The sequence below is a fragment of the Hypomesus transpacificus genome, chromosome 2 (assembly GCF_021917145.1).
Source record: "Hypomesus transpacificus isolate Combined female chromosome 2, fHypTra1, whole genome shotgun sequence".
NCBI classification, from domain to species: domain Eukaryota; kingdom Metazoa; phylum Chordata; class Actinopteri; order Osmeriformes; family Osmeridae; genus Hypomesus; species Hypomesus transpacificus.
In genome coordinates, this window is record NC_061061.1 from 422,661 (window position 1) to 440,971 (window position 18,311).

The following is an 18,311-nucleotide window of genomic DNA, read 5'->3' on the forward strand; positions in this document are numbered from 1 at the left end:
AATGTCCCTAGTTCCCCCAAATTTTTGAGTGCACACACACACACACATTCTAATGCAAACTATCACACCATGACACTACAGTCCGTGGCGGTGCAGAGTCATTGTTTGGGGCTACACTACGCTGGGGCAAATCCATACAGTCCTGGGGCTCAACTCAACGTCAGTCAGGAGAGCGTGATGTTCAAAAGGGCTACATGAAAATGGAACGAGTTCATCCTTTTCTGTAATGTTCTGGGTTATTCCATGATGGAGCTAACACCATTCTTGGTGTCGCTGTAGCTCAACCAAGCCATGCCCTGCCGTTGCCCATACATGCAAGGACCATATTATTATGCCATATGCCTAAGGAGAGGTATATAAGTGGTGACAGGAGTAATCCTGCATTCATTTATTCCAGACAAAGGCCTGTGAACATCTTACAGTTTAGACAGCAGCACAAACCTTGATGGTTCGGGGAGTTCCGATTGTTAGACGGCTGGAAACGTGGTCCAATTAGATCTGCTGGTTTGTGATTGGTAGACGGCTGGAAACTTGGCCCGATCAGCTCTGCTGGGTTGTGATTGGTGGTTTGGTCTACCTTGTCCTGCTGAGAGAAATGCAAAAACAGTGTCACACCAGAGTCTCTAGCACAATCCTCAAACACACCTCTCTAAACGACAACATGCAAATGTTTGAGGCAGTTCATCTGCTCCACTCCCAGGGTTCTGCCCTGTCCTCCTCCCTTCACTCTCTCCTCCTCCCCCGTATTTTGATATCCCTTCCTATTTAGTATCCCTCCCTCTTCCTCCTCCAGATGTAAACAGAGACAGTGGGTGAAGGGTCGGCCAGGGGAGCACATGCCTGTCAGGGACACGTTCTTCTTGGCCTAAGGAGAAGCTCTAACCACTTCCTCACATCCATCCAGACCTACAACAACTGCAAGAGAGAAAGAGACAGACAGAGAGACAGAGAGAGAGAGAGAGTAATCAAACCCACCCTCTCAGACGTCAGTGCAGTTGGATGGGTCCAGTTACCAGACAGACTACCCCCCCCCCCCCCCCCCCTGAATGAGGTATAAGGAAAAGACAGCCTGTGCTTACGAAGCGCTTCAGGTCACCCATCGGTGTGTGTGTGTGTTAGTGCGTATGTGTGTGGGTGTGTGTGTGTTAGTGCGTATGTGTGTGGGTGTGTGTGTGTGTTAGTGCGTATGTGTGTGGGTGTGTGTGTGTGTTAGTGCGTATGTGTGTGGGTGTGTGTGTGTGTTAGTGCGTATGTGTGTGGGTGTGTGTGTGTTAGTGCGTATGTGTGTGGGTGTGTGCGTGTGTTAATGCGTATGTGTGTGGGTGGGTGTGTGTGCATGTGTGTGTTTGTGCGTATGGGTGTGGGTGTGTGCATGTGATTTGCTCTGATAAACAAGACGTCAGGACTCTGTGTCGATATCCACTCTCTAGCTCTAGCCAGAAGCACAAGAACCAGCAGTGGGACAGAGCATACCATAGCATGTCCCATGTCACAGAGCATACCATAGCATGTCCCATGGCACAGAGCATACCATAGCATGTCCCATGGCACAGAGCATACCATAGCATGTCCCATGGCACAGAGCATACCATAGCATGTCCCATGGCACAGAGCATACCATAGCATGTCCCATGGCACAGAGCATACCATAGCATGTCCCATGGCACAGAGCATACCATAGCATGTCCCATGGGACAGAGCATACCACGTGGGATGTTTGGCCTTGACACCACGATCTTTGCTAACTTCCTGGTGCTGACGCTTAGGCTACTTAAGAAACTTGATTAATACAATCCAAGCAAATGATATCATTAACTATTTTGTGATCAGATGATGTAACAATAACTCCAGGCTGAGATTACAACAAAAAACACAATTTGGTTGGAAGATATTTTAATGTACTTGGTGCTGGGCTATCTTGGCCAGGACAGTCTTTAAAAAGAAATGTCAGATCTCATTGAGCCCTTCCTGGCTAAACAAAAAAATAGGAAAACATGACATCTTGACCTTGCATGTGTTTTGGGTGGACTAGGCTTGTAACACAAGACATCCATTAGCCAGGTGACTTAGCTGATTGCTATTTCCCACCAGGGTTAGGGTAGCAGTACCAGGACAACAAACAATGACAGAAAGCCCTTCAAAACAATCCCTCTAATCCCTGGCTGGAGGCCACAAACCCAGCTCTGCCACGTCAAAGTCTCGCGCCATGTGAATCCTATGTGTTCACCTCAGAGGAATGTGCTTCCATGCTAGGGGCCCATTCACCACTTCGTCATTTTCATTCATGCTCTGCCCCTAAATCTATTGGGCGTGACAGGTACATTCAGACTGGGGAGAGAGAGAGAGCGTGAGAGAGAGCGTGAGAGAGAGCGTGAGAGAGAGAGAGAGAATTCTCCACAGCCAGCTGGGTAGCTAGCTATGCTTGGATCAGCCTGTCTCTCTCTCCCTCCTCCACGCCTGTCTATAGAAGCTGGCTGGCTGAGGAAGAGTTGTCTAACCGCACAGAGCTCTTCTGAGAAGCACAACAACAGGCCTGGTGGAGAGAGCCTCTTCTTTGTGCTGTAAGTTGGGCCTTCCATCGAAGGTTTCTCTTTCAAATAAGTTATTTACCCGCGCAGCTAAAAAGAGGGTCTTCCACATCTACAATGCTAATGTGAAGCTAGCTTCTTTGTGTTTCGCCAGTTCTGCGAAGCGGCAAACTGTTTACTCGCCAGCTGTCTTAAGCCAATCACTGTCATCAGGTGCCGTTGGGGAATGAGACATGCAATTTCGCTGCTAACGAAGCCTCTTTATGATACACTTAATATACACGCCACGTCAGTAAGAACAGACCATGTTGGTGGTGTAGGGCTGTTTTGGCAGCCCCTTTGTCACTGGTTACCCAGACACTCGTCTGGGACAGTCGTTGATTGGCATGAGTTCTAAAATGACAATCACACCTTAATGACACACCTCTGGAGAGGTGGTCTCAACAGTTGAAGAGGAAGGAGGACCGAGGAAGATTCTGAAATTATCATTAAAAGTTGTGTTCCTGTAAATAGAGTTCGAAACAGCTTTAATGTCATGTTTGATATGATTTCTTCTTGGTTTCTTATTTTATGTATTACATTCTAGTAACAATTTGAATACTGTAACATGTACATTTAAAGGGTTTAAGGAGTTTGTGCTTGCAGCAGACCAAAATGTGTCAACATATTCCCTTGTCTTGCAAGGGCACCACTTGGTCTACTGCAGCCTTGATTAATGATCCAATTTGAATTTGTATCCGTTAGACAACCTTTCAGTCATGTGACCGGTGTCCCCATTTTAGTCAGGTTTGGCTGTATATAGGGAGAAGCTTTACCAATCACTTACACAATTGAGTTCTGTTTACGATACAGCTCCGATGCGTTAGACGCCTAGATTTCATTGTGAGTACCTTTGTTAGCGATTGCTCTGAAGGTATGTTTTGTATTTGATGTTTCATTATCATTGTATTGAATATCTTACTATGTAGATAATAAACTGTTATTGTGCATTTTTAAGTTACCTTTTCTCCTTGAAACTTATCTATCACACTACGGCGGTGAAAACTTTGATCTAGTTGGGTCGATGCGGTTAATACTGATTATAAACATGAAGTAGGTTTTAACTTAAGGCCTCTGAGTCACTTACAGTGGACCTCCATACTTCCAAGGAATTACCAGAGCCTCTGAATCGTCAGTTTACATACTGTGTTGATGGTTAAATCCATATTATAGTACAGATAAACTGATTAGTGAGTATGCATACTTTAAGGTCGGTGCTCTGATCAAGCAGGCCATTTTTACCTACGTCAGAATTTCCTGTCAACTGTTTAGCGCTCAAGGTTACAGGTAACGCACTTGTGCACATTTCTAAAATTGGAGTCAGATCTTAACGAGTCAATTATCTCCCTGAACATCGAACAAAAATTGTATTTCCCAAGCCGGGGACAAACACAAAGCGTCTCCGGCCTTACCTTTCCCACTACAGTGGGTGCTTGTGTACCATGTATTTCTAGTTCAAGTCTTTTATTGTCAGATGCACAGAACAACACAAGGTCAGACCGGGCACTGAAATTCTTAGGACAAGACAACGCAAAGTAACCTGGCATAACATGACATATGAGTACTCAAAACATATATTACACCTATGATGAGCTAACATATAATATTTCAACCTCAAATACGGTATACTAAACCTCTAATACACATATTAACCTCCACTAACCTAATAACCTATACTAACCTAAGACCAGTGGGGTACAGTTAGTGCAATATTGCTGATGCAACCAGTGACTGAAAGTGCAACCAGTGACTGAAAGTGGCAGTGTGTAAAGTGACTAGTGAGAAGTGTATTAGTGTCCATATCAATGTTCATTCAGAAGCCTGATGGCCCTTGGAAAGAAACTGTTGTCCAGTCTGCGTGTGCGAGACCGAATGCTTCGGTATCGCCTGCCAGAAGGCAATGGGGTAAAAAGACTGAAGGATGGGTGGGAACAGTCTCTTAGTATCCTGCCAGCTTTCCTGAGGCATCGTGTGTGGTAGGTGTCCTGTAGGGCTGGGAGCTTCCTGCCGATGATGAACTCAGCAGACCTGACCACACTACGTAGGACCTTGCAGTCCCTGTCTGTGCAGCTCATTTACCACACTGTGGGCCTCATTTACTAACAGGATTGCGCCCATTTCAGGCGTAAAATAGCGGGTAAAAACATAAAACCGAATTAACAAAGGCAGCGCACTTGAGTAAAACCTCAGATTACCGCTGCTGGGAGGGTATAAGGGAAAGTGGGTGTGTGCCGCAAAGAGATGGGAGGAGATGTGTATTTCTTCCTTGTAACATGTTAATGTAAGCTGTAACTTTGTGAACCAATATTTCTATCTCCTGTTCACTGAACCTTATTTTTCTTTTCCTCCAATCACCCATGGTGGCAGTAACATGCAGGCGATTTCTCCCATCTTTTAACGGCGCGCTAATTAACACTAAAGGGCTGAGTAAGGTGCTGATTGCCCGACGAGGATCTGGTTTGATAAATACCACGCAAAATGCGTAAATACACCAAGCGCTATTTGTGGTTGGGCAAAGACGCAGATTAAGCTGCGGTTGCAATGTTAGTAAATGAGGCCCTGATATGCAACCAGTCAGTATTCTCTCTATAGTGCATCTGTAGAGGTTAATGAGTGACTGAGTCCATGCCAAACTTCTTCAGTCTCCTCAGGAAGAATAGGCGTTTCCAGGCTTCTTTGACCACCTTGTTCGTGTGAGCAGACCGGGTGAGATCATCGCTGATGTTTACCCCGAGGAACCTGAAGCAGCTGACCTTTTCCACTACGGATTCGCAAGCATGGGTTCAAATCTGTCCTTGGCCCTTCCCCCCCCCCCCCCCCCTAAAAAGACAAGAGAACGTGTTACCTGGTAATTTGGATGGTGTAGAAAGTAATCGGGGCAACCGGCCACAGCCATGATCTGAATCCTCCGGTCTCTCTCCGTCTTGGTCACATTCAGCTTGGACAGGGACGCCTGCTGAGGAAAACATAGCACCAAGGTTCATTGATGCTGAAAAAGCAGGAAGGTGAGACTGAGAGTAGACTAATATAGCGCAGAGCACATCTTAACCCACATAGTTGTACGTGCAGGGCCAGTAAACACAATATGCTAACTTCATCCATCCTTGACAGTGCCTGGCGTCTGAATTCTGGGGTGTTCATCTTCAAACAATGGATTTCAGCACGCTTAGAGGGAAAATTCTGAGGTTGAAAATGAACTGGTGTCTGAGGCTACAGTTTGTCCAAGCACATGAATAAGCTTGGTACACAATAGACGCTATTTACATTCCAGAGAGCATATTTTTCTCTTTACAGAGAAAAACTAGTAGACACAACCATTCTTTCAAATTGTCATTGGAATACAATCACATTTGAGTTTCTTTCAGTTAGTGGAGTCACACTTCCTTTCCTTCCAACCCTCTTCCCCCCGCCGCCCTCTCCCCTCTCCTCCCCCCGCCGCCCTCCCCCTTCTCCTCCCCCCTCTCCTCCCCCCGCCGCCTTCCCCCTTCTCCTCCCCCCTCTTCTCCCCCCGCCGCCCTCCCCCTTCTCCTCCCCCCTCTCCTCCCCCCGCCGCCCTCCCCCCTCTCCTCCCCCCGCCGCCCTCCCCCCTCTTCTCCCCCCGCCGCCCTCCCCCCTCTTCTCCCCCCGCCGCCCTCGCCCCTCTCCTCCCCCCGCCGCCCTCCCCCCTCTCCTCCCCCCGCCGCCCTCCCCCCTCTCCTCCCCCCTCTTCTCCCCCCGCTGCCCTCCCCCCTCTTCTCCCCCCGCTGCCCTCCCCCCTCTCCTCCCCCCGCCGCCCTCCCCCCTCTCCTCCCCCCGCCGCCCTCCCCCCTCTCCTCCCCGCCACAAGTTCAACAGTTGGACTCTATTTGGACTTCTCAAAGTGGCAATCCTATCAACCTCTTGGCACAAGTGCGTCAAATAAACACTTGTAAACATTGCCCCCAAAATACTGCTGGCAGACTTCTCCAAAACCTAAAGTTAGGCCATACTTCCAGAACAAACCCAACTATGAAGTCATTTTGACATCAATGCCACTGCTATTCTAAAGAGCAGTTGATCCTTGTAGCAATGGTCAGACACCCTATCGGACCTTGAGGCACTTTGTGTTTCTTTTCTATAATTCTACAATGCAGAAGACTACAAGTCCTGCTTCACCCTAAGTTTGGTTTAGTGTGAAGTAGGGTTTAGTGTGAGGTACAGTTAAGTGTGGGGTAGGGGGTAGGGTTCAGTGTGAGGTAGGGTTGTATTTAGTGTGAGGTAGGGTTAAGTGTGAGGTAGGGTTGTATTTAGTGTGAGGTAGGGTTAAGTGTGGGGTAGGGTTGTGTTTAGTGTGAGGTAGGGTTAAGTGTGGGGTAGGGTTGTGTTTAGTGTGAGATTGTGTTGAGTGTGGGGTCGTTTTGTTAGAGTCAGAATAGCTTCCCAAAATTATCCCCAAAATAGCTCATTAGAAGTAGACAGGATCCAGAGTTCTCAGGGACAGTCATCCTCTCCAATTTGTTGAGAAAGCTCAGCATGACAAACATTTGAACTTGCAAATAATGATCCAGTCATGAATGCACCCACCACAAAGAGGTTAGGATCAGTGAGACCCGCTCATTGAGTTTACTTGTGATGAGTCTGTGTGTGGGTGTAGTGTGTGTGTTTCTTCCTTTAGTGTGTGTTTTTCCGTTTGTTTGAGCTTGAGTGTGCCTCATTTTGTGTGTGACATCAGTATTATAAGAGCATCCGAGGGTGCAAAATCACTTGTGCTATGATGTCTAATCGCTCCCTTGTAGTTCCCGCGCAGTGACACAGTCCTCTCCTTGAGGTATCAATAGAGAGATTAAGCTGCATGCAAGGAGCCTTTGATTTGACTCTTTACACTTGAACAGATTAATGAAACTTAGTGGCCTATGACCTTAACAGTGCAATGATCCCTGTAGTGATCATCAGAAGGGTCTGGACCCCATCCTGCCCAGCAGTGGTGATCATCAGAAGGGTCTGGACCCCATCCTGCCCAGCGGTGGTGATCATCAGAAGGGTCTGGACCCCATCCTGCCCAGCGGTGGTGATCATCAGAAGGGTCTGGACCCCATCCTGCCCAGCGGTGGTGATCATCAGAAGGGTCTGGACCCCATCCTGCCCAGCGGTGGTGATCATCAGAAGGGTCTGGACCCCATCCTGCCCAGCGGTGGTGATCATCAGAAGGGTCTGGACCCCATCCTGCCCAGCGGTGCTGACTTGACACTTATTAAGAAGATTTTTGCTCAAGCTTGCATGAACGCAAAAAGTTACTTCAAACTGAGAATTAGCAATGACAATCTTAAACTTCTGCCACCTGGCAGCTCTGTATGAACATGGAACTATTAAAGATGTTCACGTCTTGATACCTAGACACTATGAAAGTAGCCTTTAAGTCAAGAGACAAACTTTCATTGACGGGTGGAATACATTTCCAAATTGGGGCTACATTTGGGCAAACTCCAGGGGTCATCGTAGCTTCCAACAGCAGAAGAATGTAGTGAAGTTCACGAGTTAGATCTAGTCGTGTTCAAGTCTTATTGCCAAGTAGGCCTACTACTTGGCAATAAGAGTCACGTTTATTAATCTACCTCTTACCAATCTATTGGTACCTTTTCCATTTGCCATTACCATTTCTCAGATCTAGCACCTAACCAGCGCCACATACAAACGGCATGTGCTCAAAACTTGGAAACGTTTCACGTAACCAGCTAGCTCAGGGATATTAGACAAGTTAGCTGGCTGATGTAGCTATCAAGCCATAACTATATAGGCAACAGACGTTCTTTAGCTAAAAACCATAGAAGCGTGTAGGCTACAAGCGCTAGTCCTGAGACAAAGTCTGCTTTAACATCCCTCAGCGTTAAAAAACCAGAGAGCAGCCAGCATTCGAATCAACAGGGGCTATTTAAAGTAAAGCCTAATTGAACTGTAACAACATTTCCCCGAAGTGATCTCCCGTTTTGCTTGGTGTGACTAAGGATAAATATCACATTAGCGCCCAAATACTAGGCATTAGCATTGACCGCAGATCAAGAGGTTGCAGGTTCTAATCCTACCCTATGTCTGACACAACAAGCGTCAGCTAAATTAATTAATCACATCATTAGCCTAAATTACACAAAGCCTCTTTCAATGGTGTGTTATTACTGTGTTCATAATGCCAAATGTAGTTTGTGACGGTTTGGTTCTCTACTAAAATAGTCATTCCGACAAAGGGCATAGGTGTGACTGTGTCTCACAGTAGGCTAGGCTATTTTTACAGACTATATCTGAGTAGCCTACCTCTGATTTCAAACTTATCCATTCATAGCTTTACAAATGCTTGAACAACCTTAAAATACTACATTTCACAGTAAAAGACAACATGAGTGTGAAATAGAAACATTTAAACGTTTAACCCTTCCACATCTGAGCCAACTCAAACAGAAATAAATGTATTGCGGGCGCTGCGGCCAAATGTGTGCCTAGTAGCGCTACCCCTCTCATCCCAGCTGTGAGGCCCGCACGGCTGGATACTACCTCTTCATCCTAATTCGGGACACACTTCAAAATAGTGGAGCTATAAGACTGAAAGACAGAGACATTGTACGCATACAACACAGGGTCACGTGCACAGTGCAACACAGGGTCATGTGCACAGTACAACACAGGGTCACGTGCACAGTACAACACAGGGTCATGTGCACAGTACAACACAGGGTCATGTGCACAGTACAACACTGGGTTACGTGCACACTACAACACAGGGTCATGTGCAGGGTCACTAGGCTGCATTAAAAATGAGAGAGGGTAACAGTGTTGCCAGGTCCGCGGTTTTCCCGCGGAATTGGGCTACTTTTGAAGTGTTGCCGCGGGTTGATTTTTTTGTCCGCTGGTTCGGGCAGACCTATATTGCATGCAAATTACATTAATATCTTTAAATACAAATGTATATTTTAAATGAAATAATGTATTTATGCCAAAATCCTACCAAACTGAGTCCAGATCAGCACATACACACATGGATATGGGGCATGCCCACATACACACACGCACTGTGCGTGTGCACACGTGCCTAATGCTCTCAGTCTCCTGAGAAAATCTCCTGAAAACTGGTTTTAATGCTGGCATCCTAAACATTTGGTGTTACTTTGTAGATATTACAATAGATTTGGCAATGAAAGCAATGCTGTTGGACTTTAAAAGCAGTGTATATGGTTTGGCAGGGGCATATTTTGAGTTCTGATATTGGGCTGGTTTTTGGGCTGGTTTTGATTGGCCATTGGGCTGGTTTTGTCACACAGACCTGACAACCCTGGAGGGTACAATTCCTGGGGAAATTGTGAGGTGTACTGGCGTCGGTTTCTACTTAAAGCTGGTGTAGGCAAGTTTTGCGAAGTTAGCTATTTTAGGTTTTATTCCAAATGACTTAAACATAATATCCCACCCCTCCCTTCAAAGCCACTCACACAAAACACATGAACACGCTGCCTGACTACTGAACTGCCGGGAGACTAGTCTAGTTTGTCTATGAGAGAGAGTATTTTAGAATCGTTTTTTCACAAATTACCCCATGTCGCAGTCACATGCAAGAACCAAGGGGCAACATATCCGCTTCCTCTCACTGTACGAAAATGAAGCCAAAATATCCCATGCTGCCATCTTGATATGGTGATGTCATTTGGAGCCAGAGTCTGCGCAGTAGTGATCAGGTGGTGGAGCCGCTGAATCGAGCCGGTCATGTGACCGGCTGTAAGTAGGGAAAACTGAATCGCGCTTGTCTACTCCAATCGTTCGGATATTGAATGGCATCAATTGCTCTACAGGATTTATGATCATCTTTTGATACCCCTCTCGTGGTTTATAGCTTTAATAATCTATCAGTCCCACCACAATACCTTATCTCAACAGTGCAAATACAAGAAAGACAAAGCTGACAAAGTATTAGCTAACTGGTTGGTAGCTAGTACTGTAGCTGGCTAACACAGCTGGTGCATCCTGTGCTTTGGATAACTAGATGATCTGCTACAGAAGAGAACATCCTAGCAGGCAGAAGGTACCATTTTCCTCACCTGGAGAAGCCGGCTGTGCTCTGTTTTGGTCCTGGATTCAGATATGACCCCCAGACCGGTAAGTACGTTTTACAGCTGAGCTAACTGGAGATTACCCTACTGCAATATTGTCTATGTAGTGCAAACATTGGCAAAAGTTTTGATGGTGGTAAATGAATATATATATATATATATATATATATATATATATATATATATATATATATATATAGTAGGGCTGTCAAGCGATTAAAATATTTAATTGTGATTAATCGCATTATTTCACATGATTAATCGCAAAATTATTAAATCTATTTAATCTGTTAAAATGTTTCCCCAATAAATGACTATTTTGTGGCAATAACATTAAAAGGCTGTACTTATATTCAGATCGGCCTAACTGGATGATAATGTCCATTTAACAAATTCAGATCGAACACAACTTAAATTGTGAGGGAGTTTTATTCACTCTCAAACTATACTGCTGTATAAAAAACATCCACAAAATTTGACTTATTCTGGAATATAACATACATTTAAGACATGTTGTCTCATAGCCTATTACGATAACCTGCTCCATAATATTCAAATCTCACTCAAACACACTTCAGATACTTGAGCAACCACAGATTGACCTATTGAACAATACAGTTTCTATCTTGTTGAACCCAGTCAGCTGCTCGCTTCTTTTGCAAGTGTTGTCTGCCATATATTACCGGAGCAAACGCTGCTGCTACCCCTAGCGCCTAACGTTGCTGCTAGCTGTGTGCTTTGCTTGCATGTGATAGTTTAGGCTGGAAGAACTCCGGTGATAACTAAACTCAGCCAGACAATCAGTACAAGAAGCCTTACTTTTGTCAACCGAACCGTCTCAGAACTTTTTGAAGAGGAAATTCCCATCTAAAATCCCTTTCTCCATCATTCAGCTACCGTTGGCAGTCGAAATCATGTGACGACAGGTGATTCCCAGGGTCAAAAAGAAACCTGCGTTAACGGCACAAATTTTATGTTGTCTAGTTAACATGAGATTGTGTTAACTCGTTATTAACTTTGACAGCCCTAATATATATATATATATATATATATATATATATATATATATGAGAGAGAATATAGGTTGTGCCTGGCCAAAGGCAGATACACCCAATTAGGTTAAAGTGGCAAAAGCAAATATTGGGGTGATCATGTGATCAATTGTAGCCTCAATACGTAGTTTCCCTGGGCATCCAGAAGCATAACATCCAAATACCTCTACAGCTCATTCTCATTCCACAAGTACAGTCAGTCAACTCTGAATACAGGGAGGGATGAGGCAGAGAGGAGGCAGTCAGGAGAGAGGGATGAAGCAGAGAGGAATGAGGCAGGGAGGAATGAGGCAGTGAGGGATGAGGCAGTGAGGGATGAGGCAGAGAGGAGAAAGTGATGAAGCAGAGGAGAGGAATGAAGCAGGGAGGAATGAGGCAGTGAGGAGAAAGTGATGAAGCAGAGGAGAGGAATGAAGCAGGGAGGAATGAGGCAGTGAGGGATGAGGCAGTGAGGGATGAGGCAGAGAGGGATGAGGCAGTGAGGGATGAGGCAGAGAGGAGAAAGGGATGAGGCAGAGAGGAGAAAGTGATGAAGCAGAGGAGAGGAATGAAGCAGGGAGGAATGAGGCAGTGAGGGATGAGGCAGAGAGGAGAAAGGGATGAGGCAGAGAGGAGAAAGTGATGAAGCAGAGGAGAGGAATGAAGCAGGGAGGAATGAGGCAGTGAGGGATGAGGCAGTGAGGAGAGAGTGAAGAGGCAGAGAGGAAAGAGGGATGAGGCAGAGAGAAGAGAGGGATGAGGCGTAGAGGAGAGAGGGATGAGGCAGAGAGGAGAGAAGGATGAGGCAGAGAGGAGAGGAATGAAGCAGGGAGGAATGAGGCAGTGAGGACACAGTGAGGGATGAGTCAGAGAGGAAAGAGGGATGAGGCAGAGGAGAGCGGGATGATCCAGGGTATCATGCAGTCCTGAACAGTTTGCTTTAGTGCTGTGCAGTATAACATACTCTTGTACAGTGCAGCTTTCTTCTCTAGATTCATACAGATAAACAATGCAACTCTTGTCATTAGTTGGTTTAATGGCTTATCACATTGTGGTCACACCTCAGTAGCTATGCTTGTTGCACATGTTGATCACTCATTAATTGGCAGCTTCATTATCTGGGCGCAACAGCGTAAAGTAGGCTATACGAGAGCTTGTCTGATGTCACAGGGCCGCATGAATAGCAGCAGGCTCTGAGAGAGGCTTTGGTAAACATGGACAATCGCTAATTGGATGAGGATTTCATTGGGCTGGGAGAAACGGCCTTATGCAATCTACATAATGAATGGCTTGGGACCTGTTCTGCTTATTCTCAAGCTTGCTACCAGGGTGGGCTTGTTCCTACTACACTCCAACCCAAGATGCCATTTGGAGTGGAAGCTGATACTAAGCCATTTATCAATCCATAGAGAATTTGATGTACACAATGCAGACAAAGGTGTGTAAGGATTTTGTTGACATTTTATACCTTTGGGTAATAAGATGAACTCCAAAAATGACATCAGTCATCACCAAGGTTCTACTGGTGTCATCCATGACTGCTGTCCTCCACGACCAAGGTCTTACTGATGTCCTCCATGACTGCTGTCCTCCATGACCAAGGTCTTACTGATGTCCTCCACGACTGCTGTCATCCATGACCAAGGTCTTACTGATGTCATCCAAGACCAAGGTCTTACTGCTGTCATCCATGACCAGGGTCTTACTGATGTCATCCATGACCAGGGTCTTACTGCTGCCATCCACGACCAAGGTCTTACTGATGTCATCCATGACTGCTATCATCTATGACCAAGGTCTTACTGCTGTCATCCATGACTGCTTTCGTCCATGACCTAGGTCTTACTGCTGTCATCCATGACTGCTGTCATCCACGACCAGGGCCATACTGATGTCATCCACGACCAGGGTCTTACTGATGTCATCCATGACCAGGGTCTTACTGATGTCATCCATGACTGCTATCATCCATGACCAAGGTCTTACTGCTGTCATCCATGACCAGGGTCTTACTGATGTCATCCATGACCAAGGTCTTACTGCTGTCATCCATGACCAGGGTCTTACTGATGTCATCCATGACTGCTATCATCCATGACCAAGGTCTTACTGCTGTCATCAATGACTGCTTTCATCCATGACCAGGGTCTTACTGATGTCATCCATGACTGCTTTCATCCATGACCAACGTCTTACTGCTGTCATCCATGACCAGGGTCTTACTGATGTCATCCATGACCAAGGTCTTACTGCTGTCATCCATGACCAGGGTCTTACTGCTGTCATCCAAGACCAGGGTCTTACTGATGTCATCCATGACTGCTATCACCCATGACCAAGGTCTTACTGCTGTCATCCATGACCAGGGTCTTACTGCTGTCATCCATGACCACGGTCTTACTGCTGCCATCCATGACACTATCATCCATGACTAAGGTTCTACTGGTGTCATCCATGACTGCTGTCATCCATGACCAAGGTCTTACTGATGTCATCCATGACTGCTATCATCTATGACCAAGGTCTTACTGATGTCATCCATGACTGCTGTCATCCATGACCAAAGTCTTACTGATGTCATCCATGACTGCTATCATCCATGACCAAGGTCTTACTGATGTCATCCATGACTGATATTATCCATGACCTAGGTCTTACTGCTGTCATCCATGACTACTATCATCCATGACTAAGGTTCTACTGGTGTCATCCATGACTGCTGTCATCCATGACCAAGGTCTTACTGATGTCATCCATGACTGCTGTCATCCATGACCAAAGTCTTACTGATGTCATCCATGACTGCTATCATCCATGACCAAGGTCTTACTGATGTCATCCATGACTGATATTATCCATGACCTAGGTCTTACTGCTGTCATCCATGACTGCTGTCATCAATGACCAAAGTATTACTGATGTCATCCATGACTGCTGTCATCCACGACCAGGGTCTTACTGATGTCATCCATGACTGCTATCATCCATGACCAAGGTCTTCCTTCTGTCATCCATGACTGCTTTTATCCATGACCAGGGTCTTACTGATGTCATCCATGACTGCTTTCATCCATGACCAACGTCTTACTGCTGTCATCCATGCCTGGTACCATTCCTGACCACTGCAGTCATCCATCACCAGGGTTGTTCTGCAGTCATCCATCACCAAGGTTCTTCTGCAGTCATCCATCACCAGAGTGCCTCTGCAGTCATCCATGACCAGTTCATTGTTGGGGGACTGGGGGTGAGGGTGAGTCTGGGAGTGATGCCAGTTTGGCAGCTTGTTAGTTGGCAAAGAGCTGCATCAAGGCTTATAGAGGACTGACATACATGACACTCAATACCATCCCTCTAGCAGTCTCAACAGAGCCAACATTAAAAATCAAACATGTCACGTCCTGTACCTTTTACTGGAGGCAAATGGCTTCTCATGAGGAGGAAGGTTTGGGAAGGTGGTGTTGTGGGTTCTGTCCCGAGGAACTTAACCACACAAGCCTGAATCTTCCTGAGATCACTCTCCCCTCTCAGCCCAAAGGTCTTCCAACGTATGCAGCTTCAGGTGTAATTCTGAGATCGCTTTTTAGCATGACAGTTCCACCCGAGTAACAGGGAGAAGGATAAGAGCCATACATCACTCCATCTCTGGAATGTTCACAAACTCTCCTTTCAAAAATATTTAACATTACCAAAGACTCAAACTAACAACGGTTTCTTAAGCACCAGAAGTGTTGTACTTTGAAGCCTTAATCCTGATCACTCCTGAGCTCTGGGATTTTTCTGTGCGGGAAGCCGAGCGAGAACGTCCAAGACGCCAACAAGTCTCTGAAAGCTCTGTGAGATTAACACAGGTTTGTTCAGTTGAGTCAGTGTGCACGCTCTCATCAATAAAAAACAAGAGTGTCTCCAGTCTCCCAGTACAGAACCCAGCTGTCCGAGAGAGCCTGGAGTCCTGGGGCCAGGCATGTCCAGGGATCAAGCCCGGATGAGATGTTTAGTTCCCTGCATCGTCACAGGCAGCGGCCCCCTGCCCCTCTGGTCTCACCTCATGGCTCCACTAGAGGGTCTGACTCCATTAGAGGCTGACTCTGACTCCACTTCCATTAGAGACTGCCTGTAACTCTGACTCCAGCTCCATTAGAGACTGCCTGTAACTCTGACTCCAGCTCCATTAGAGGCTGCCTGTAACTCTGCCTTTGACTCCAGCTCCATTAGAGACTGCCTGTAACTCTGACTCCAGCTCCATTAGAGGCTGCCTTTAACTCTGCCTCTGATTCCAACTCCCTTAGAGGCTACCTGTAACTCTGCCTGACTCTAACTCCAATAGAGGCTGCCTGTAACTCTGCCTCTGATTCCAACTCCCTTAGACGCTGACTCTGAGAAACAGCAGCCAACAAAGTTCATGCTTGCTTAGAGGATTGTTGCATCATATTTCTCTCGTGATCACATGAGAAGGTTGAGCTGGGGAGGACATAACTGTTTTCAAGGGAGAACGTGATAATGTGTAATGTGTAATGTAGTAACAATAATCTTCAATATCCTGCCAGGTCCCTTTGCATGTGTTGAAACTGACAGTAAAATACAGTACAGGGCCTACAGTACCAGCAACCCTGGCTGCGGATTACAGGAGCTGTGGTCCTCAGTGGTCTGGTTTGCACCAAGACTTTCATACTTGACAGAATATTGTAATGTGTATTTTAAGCGGCGATGCTTTACTCCAAAGCAACATACAGAAGGAGGTTTGAACCTCTAGATCAGCAGTCAAATCCTATAACCACTGAGCTCTATCCATCTCCTGTCCAGTCTGGCCCAAGACATGAGTAAGTGGGAAATATAAACTGACAGGAATTCTGTCTGAGCTTGGTCTAACATCAAACTGAGAAGAAGAAAAAACACCCAGACATTAGCTTCATGCTTCCGCTCTAATCCTAGTCTTAATTAAAGCAAACGTTCTGACTGGACCTGACACAGATCGAGATTAATAACTTACAATGAATGTGCAATTCAGCGAGAACTCCATCTGCGTGATTACTGTCCTGATGCAGCTTCCAGACTGGCTGCTCCTCGGGTCCATGACTAAACATCACTCAGGTAATTACTGGGTAAAGTGGCTGAAGAGGAACTCCAGTCACATGTCATGTTATCCGTACGTGATCAGTTGCTGCAGATTCATGCCTCATCAAGTCAGTGCCTTCAGAGCAGCGTGCCAAACTGCTCCCGGTCAGGTTACCGTTGGTTACATCTGGTCGTACCCATGAAACAGGCAGATATTATGGTCTGTTCTGGACGGATCTCTTGATTCGAAAAAGTGTACATGTTGAGCTTTGTAGCAGGTACATTTAAGAACCAATAGCTGATGTTTGTGATTGCTTCACCAAGGGCCCCCACACCGAGGCAACACACTCACCTTACCATATTGTCATAACAACGTATGAGTGAGAGAAAACATGTTAGCCATCGTTATGAAATTATAATACAATTCTGCTGAGTACATTTAAGTATCAACATGGATTATAATCCTGGCAGGATTCCATTGTGTAGCAATACTAACCGTAACCATAACCTTCCGTATGGGATGTGTTTTTTTCTAATGTCTACTCGCAAAATATACCGTTCAAACTCGTCCACAACTATAAAGACACGGCAGACTTGCCGTGGCGTCTGCACCGGGACCGCTGTGAGGAGACGGAGCGCGTTAGCCGCTACGGTTCAGCAGACTACACACAAACTGGCCGGGGAAAACGCCTACCCCCACCCCAAAGTTAAACAGCCAGGGTTAAGACCGGTAAAACTCACACATGCTGGGATGATGGGGCCCGACAGTTGCTTGCTTGTATTCATTACTTGCATTACTTTTATGTTCTAAATATGGACCTCGTGCCAAAAATAGCCGGATACTGAGCAATCTTCTCCGTTGCTTTTAGAACACTAGAAGCAGTTTATCAGCAAAGCAGTTTATCAGCAAAGTAATCACCGGATCATTATGAACCAACTGCACTCTACCAACATCATTTTGATGTTATGTTAAATTGTAAATAAAACCAATGAAGCTCGCTTTCCAATCTACCCCCTCGGCATAAACTACTGAACCAACACTATGATCAGTCTCGAAAATCGCTCGACTTCTTCTAGGCACACGTGAGTTTATAGTGAACAGTCTGCAGGCAAATGCCTAAAGTTTGAGGATTTGCCTGCAAAAATAATACAGTTTAACACACAACAGCGCTTGTTTATTACTGAAGTACTCACGTTATGTCTTCTTTTGAGATTAAAGAGAAATCACAAGCATGCCAGGAGAATGTAAAGAGCCGTGACAATAGTAGCGCAAGTTTTGCTTTTCTCGCTCAGTCCGTAGTGGTCAACATTCCCGATGAGAACACGGATTGACCGCAGTTCATCTCCTAAATTCACTCCTCCTCACACGAAACAGCTCCTCCCTCCAACAGTTTGACTCCGCCCATCTATCCTCACGTCTCCCCTCTCTCGTTGCACGCTGGTCTACACGGCATAGCACATGACCTAACTTCATTCCTTCAGTGTGTTGAAACTGCATTCTACGACTCTAAAGAGCTAGAGGCGAATGCTGCTCTATAGAAGCGACTAGTGCAGGTCTGTAATAGAGACAAATGCTGCTCTGTAGAACTATAGTTGAGGCTAGGGCTGCTCTGGTG

General features: G+C 45.9%; 1 protein-coding gene across 10 annotated transcripts in view; it reads right to left on the reverse strand.

Moving 5' to 3' along the window:
- LOC124483037 (growth factor receptor-bound protein 10-like) overlaps positions 1-18,072 on the reverse strand; it is a 46,659-nt gene extending 28,587 nt beyond the window's left edge. For 2 of the 10 annotated variants that reach the window (XM_047043433.1, XM_047043435.1), the window contains exons 1-3: positions 16,631-16,893; positions 5,413-5,523; positions 442-586 (exon numbers count right to left, since the gene is read on the reverse strand). In XM_047043433.1, the coding sequence (XP_046899389.1) occupies positions 442-586; positions 5,413-5,523; positions 16,631-16,714 (340 nt within the window). In that variant the 5' untranslated portion in view covers positions 16,715-16,893. Of the gene's footprint in view, positions 1-441; positions 587-5,412; positions 5,524-16,630; positions 16,896-17,889 lie in introns of those variants that run through there. The other 8 variants (XM_047043437.1, XM_047043436.1, XM_047043434.1 and 5 more) reach the window with 8 other exon arrangements.
- Between the last annotated feature and the right edge of the window lie 239 nt (positions 18,073-18,311).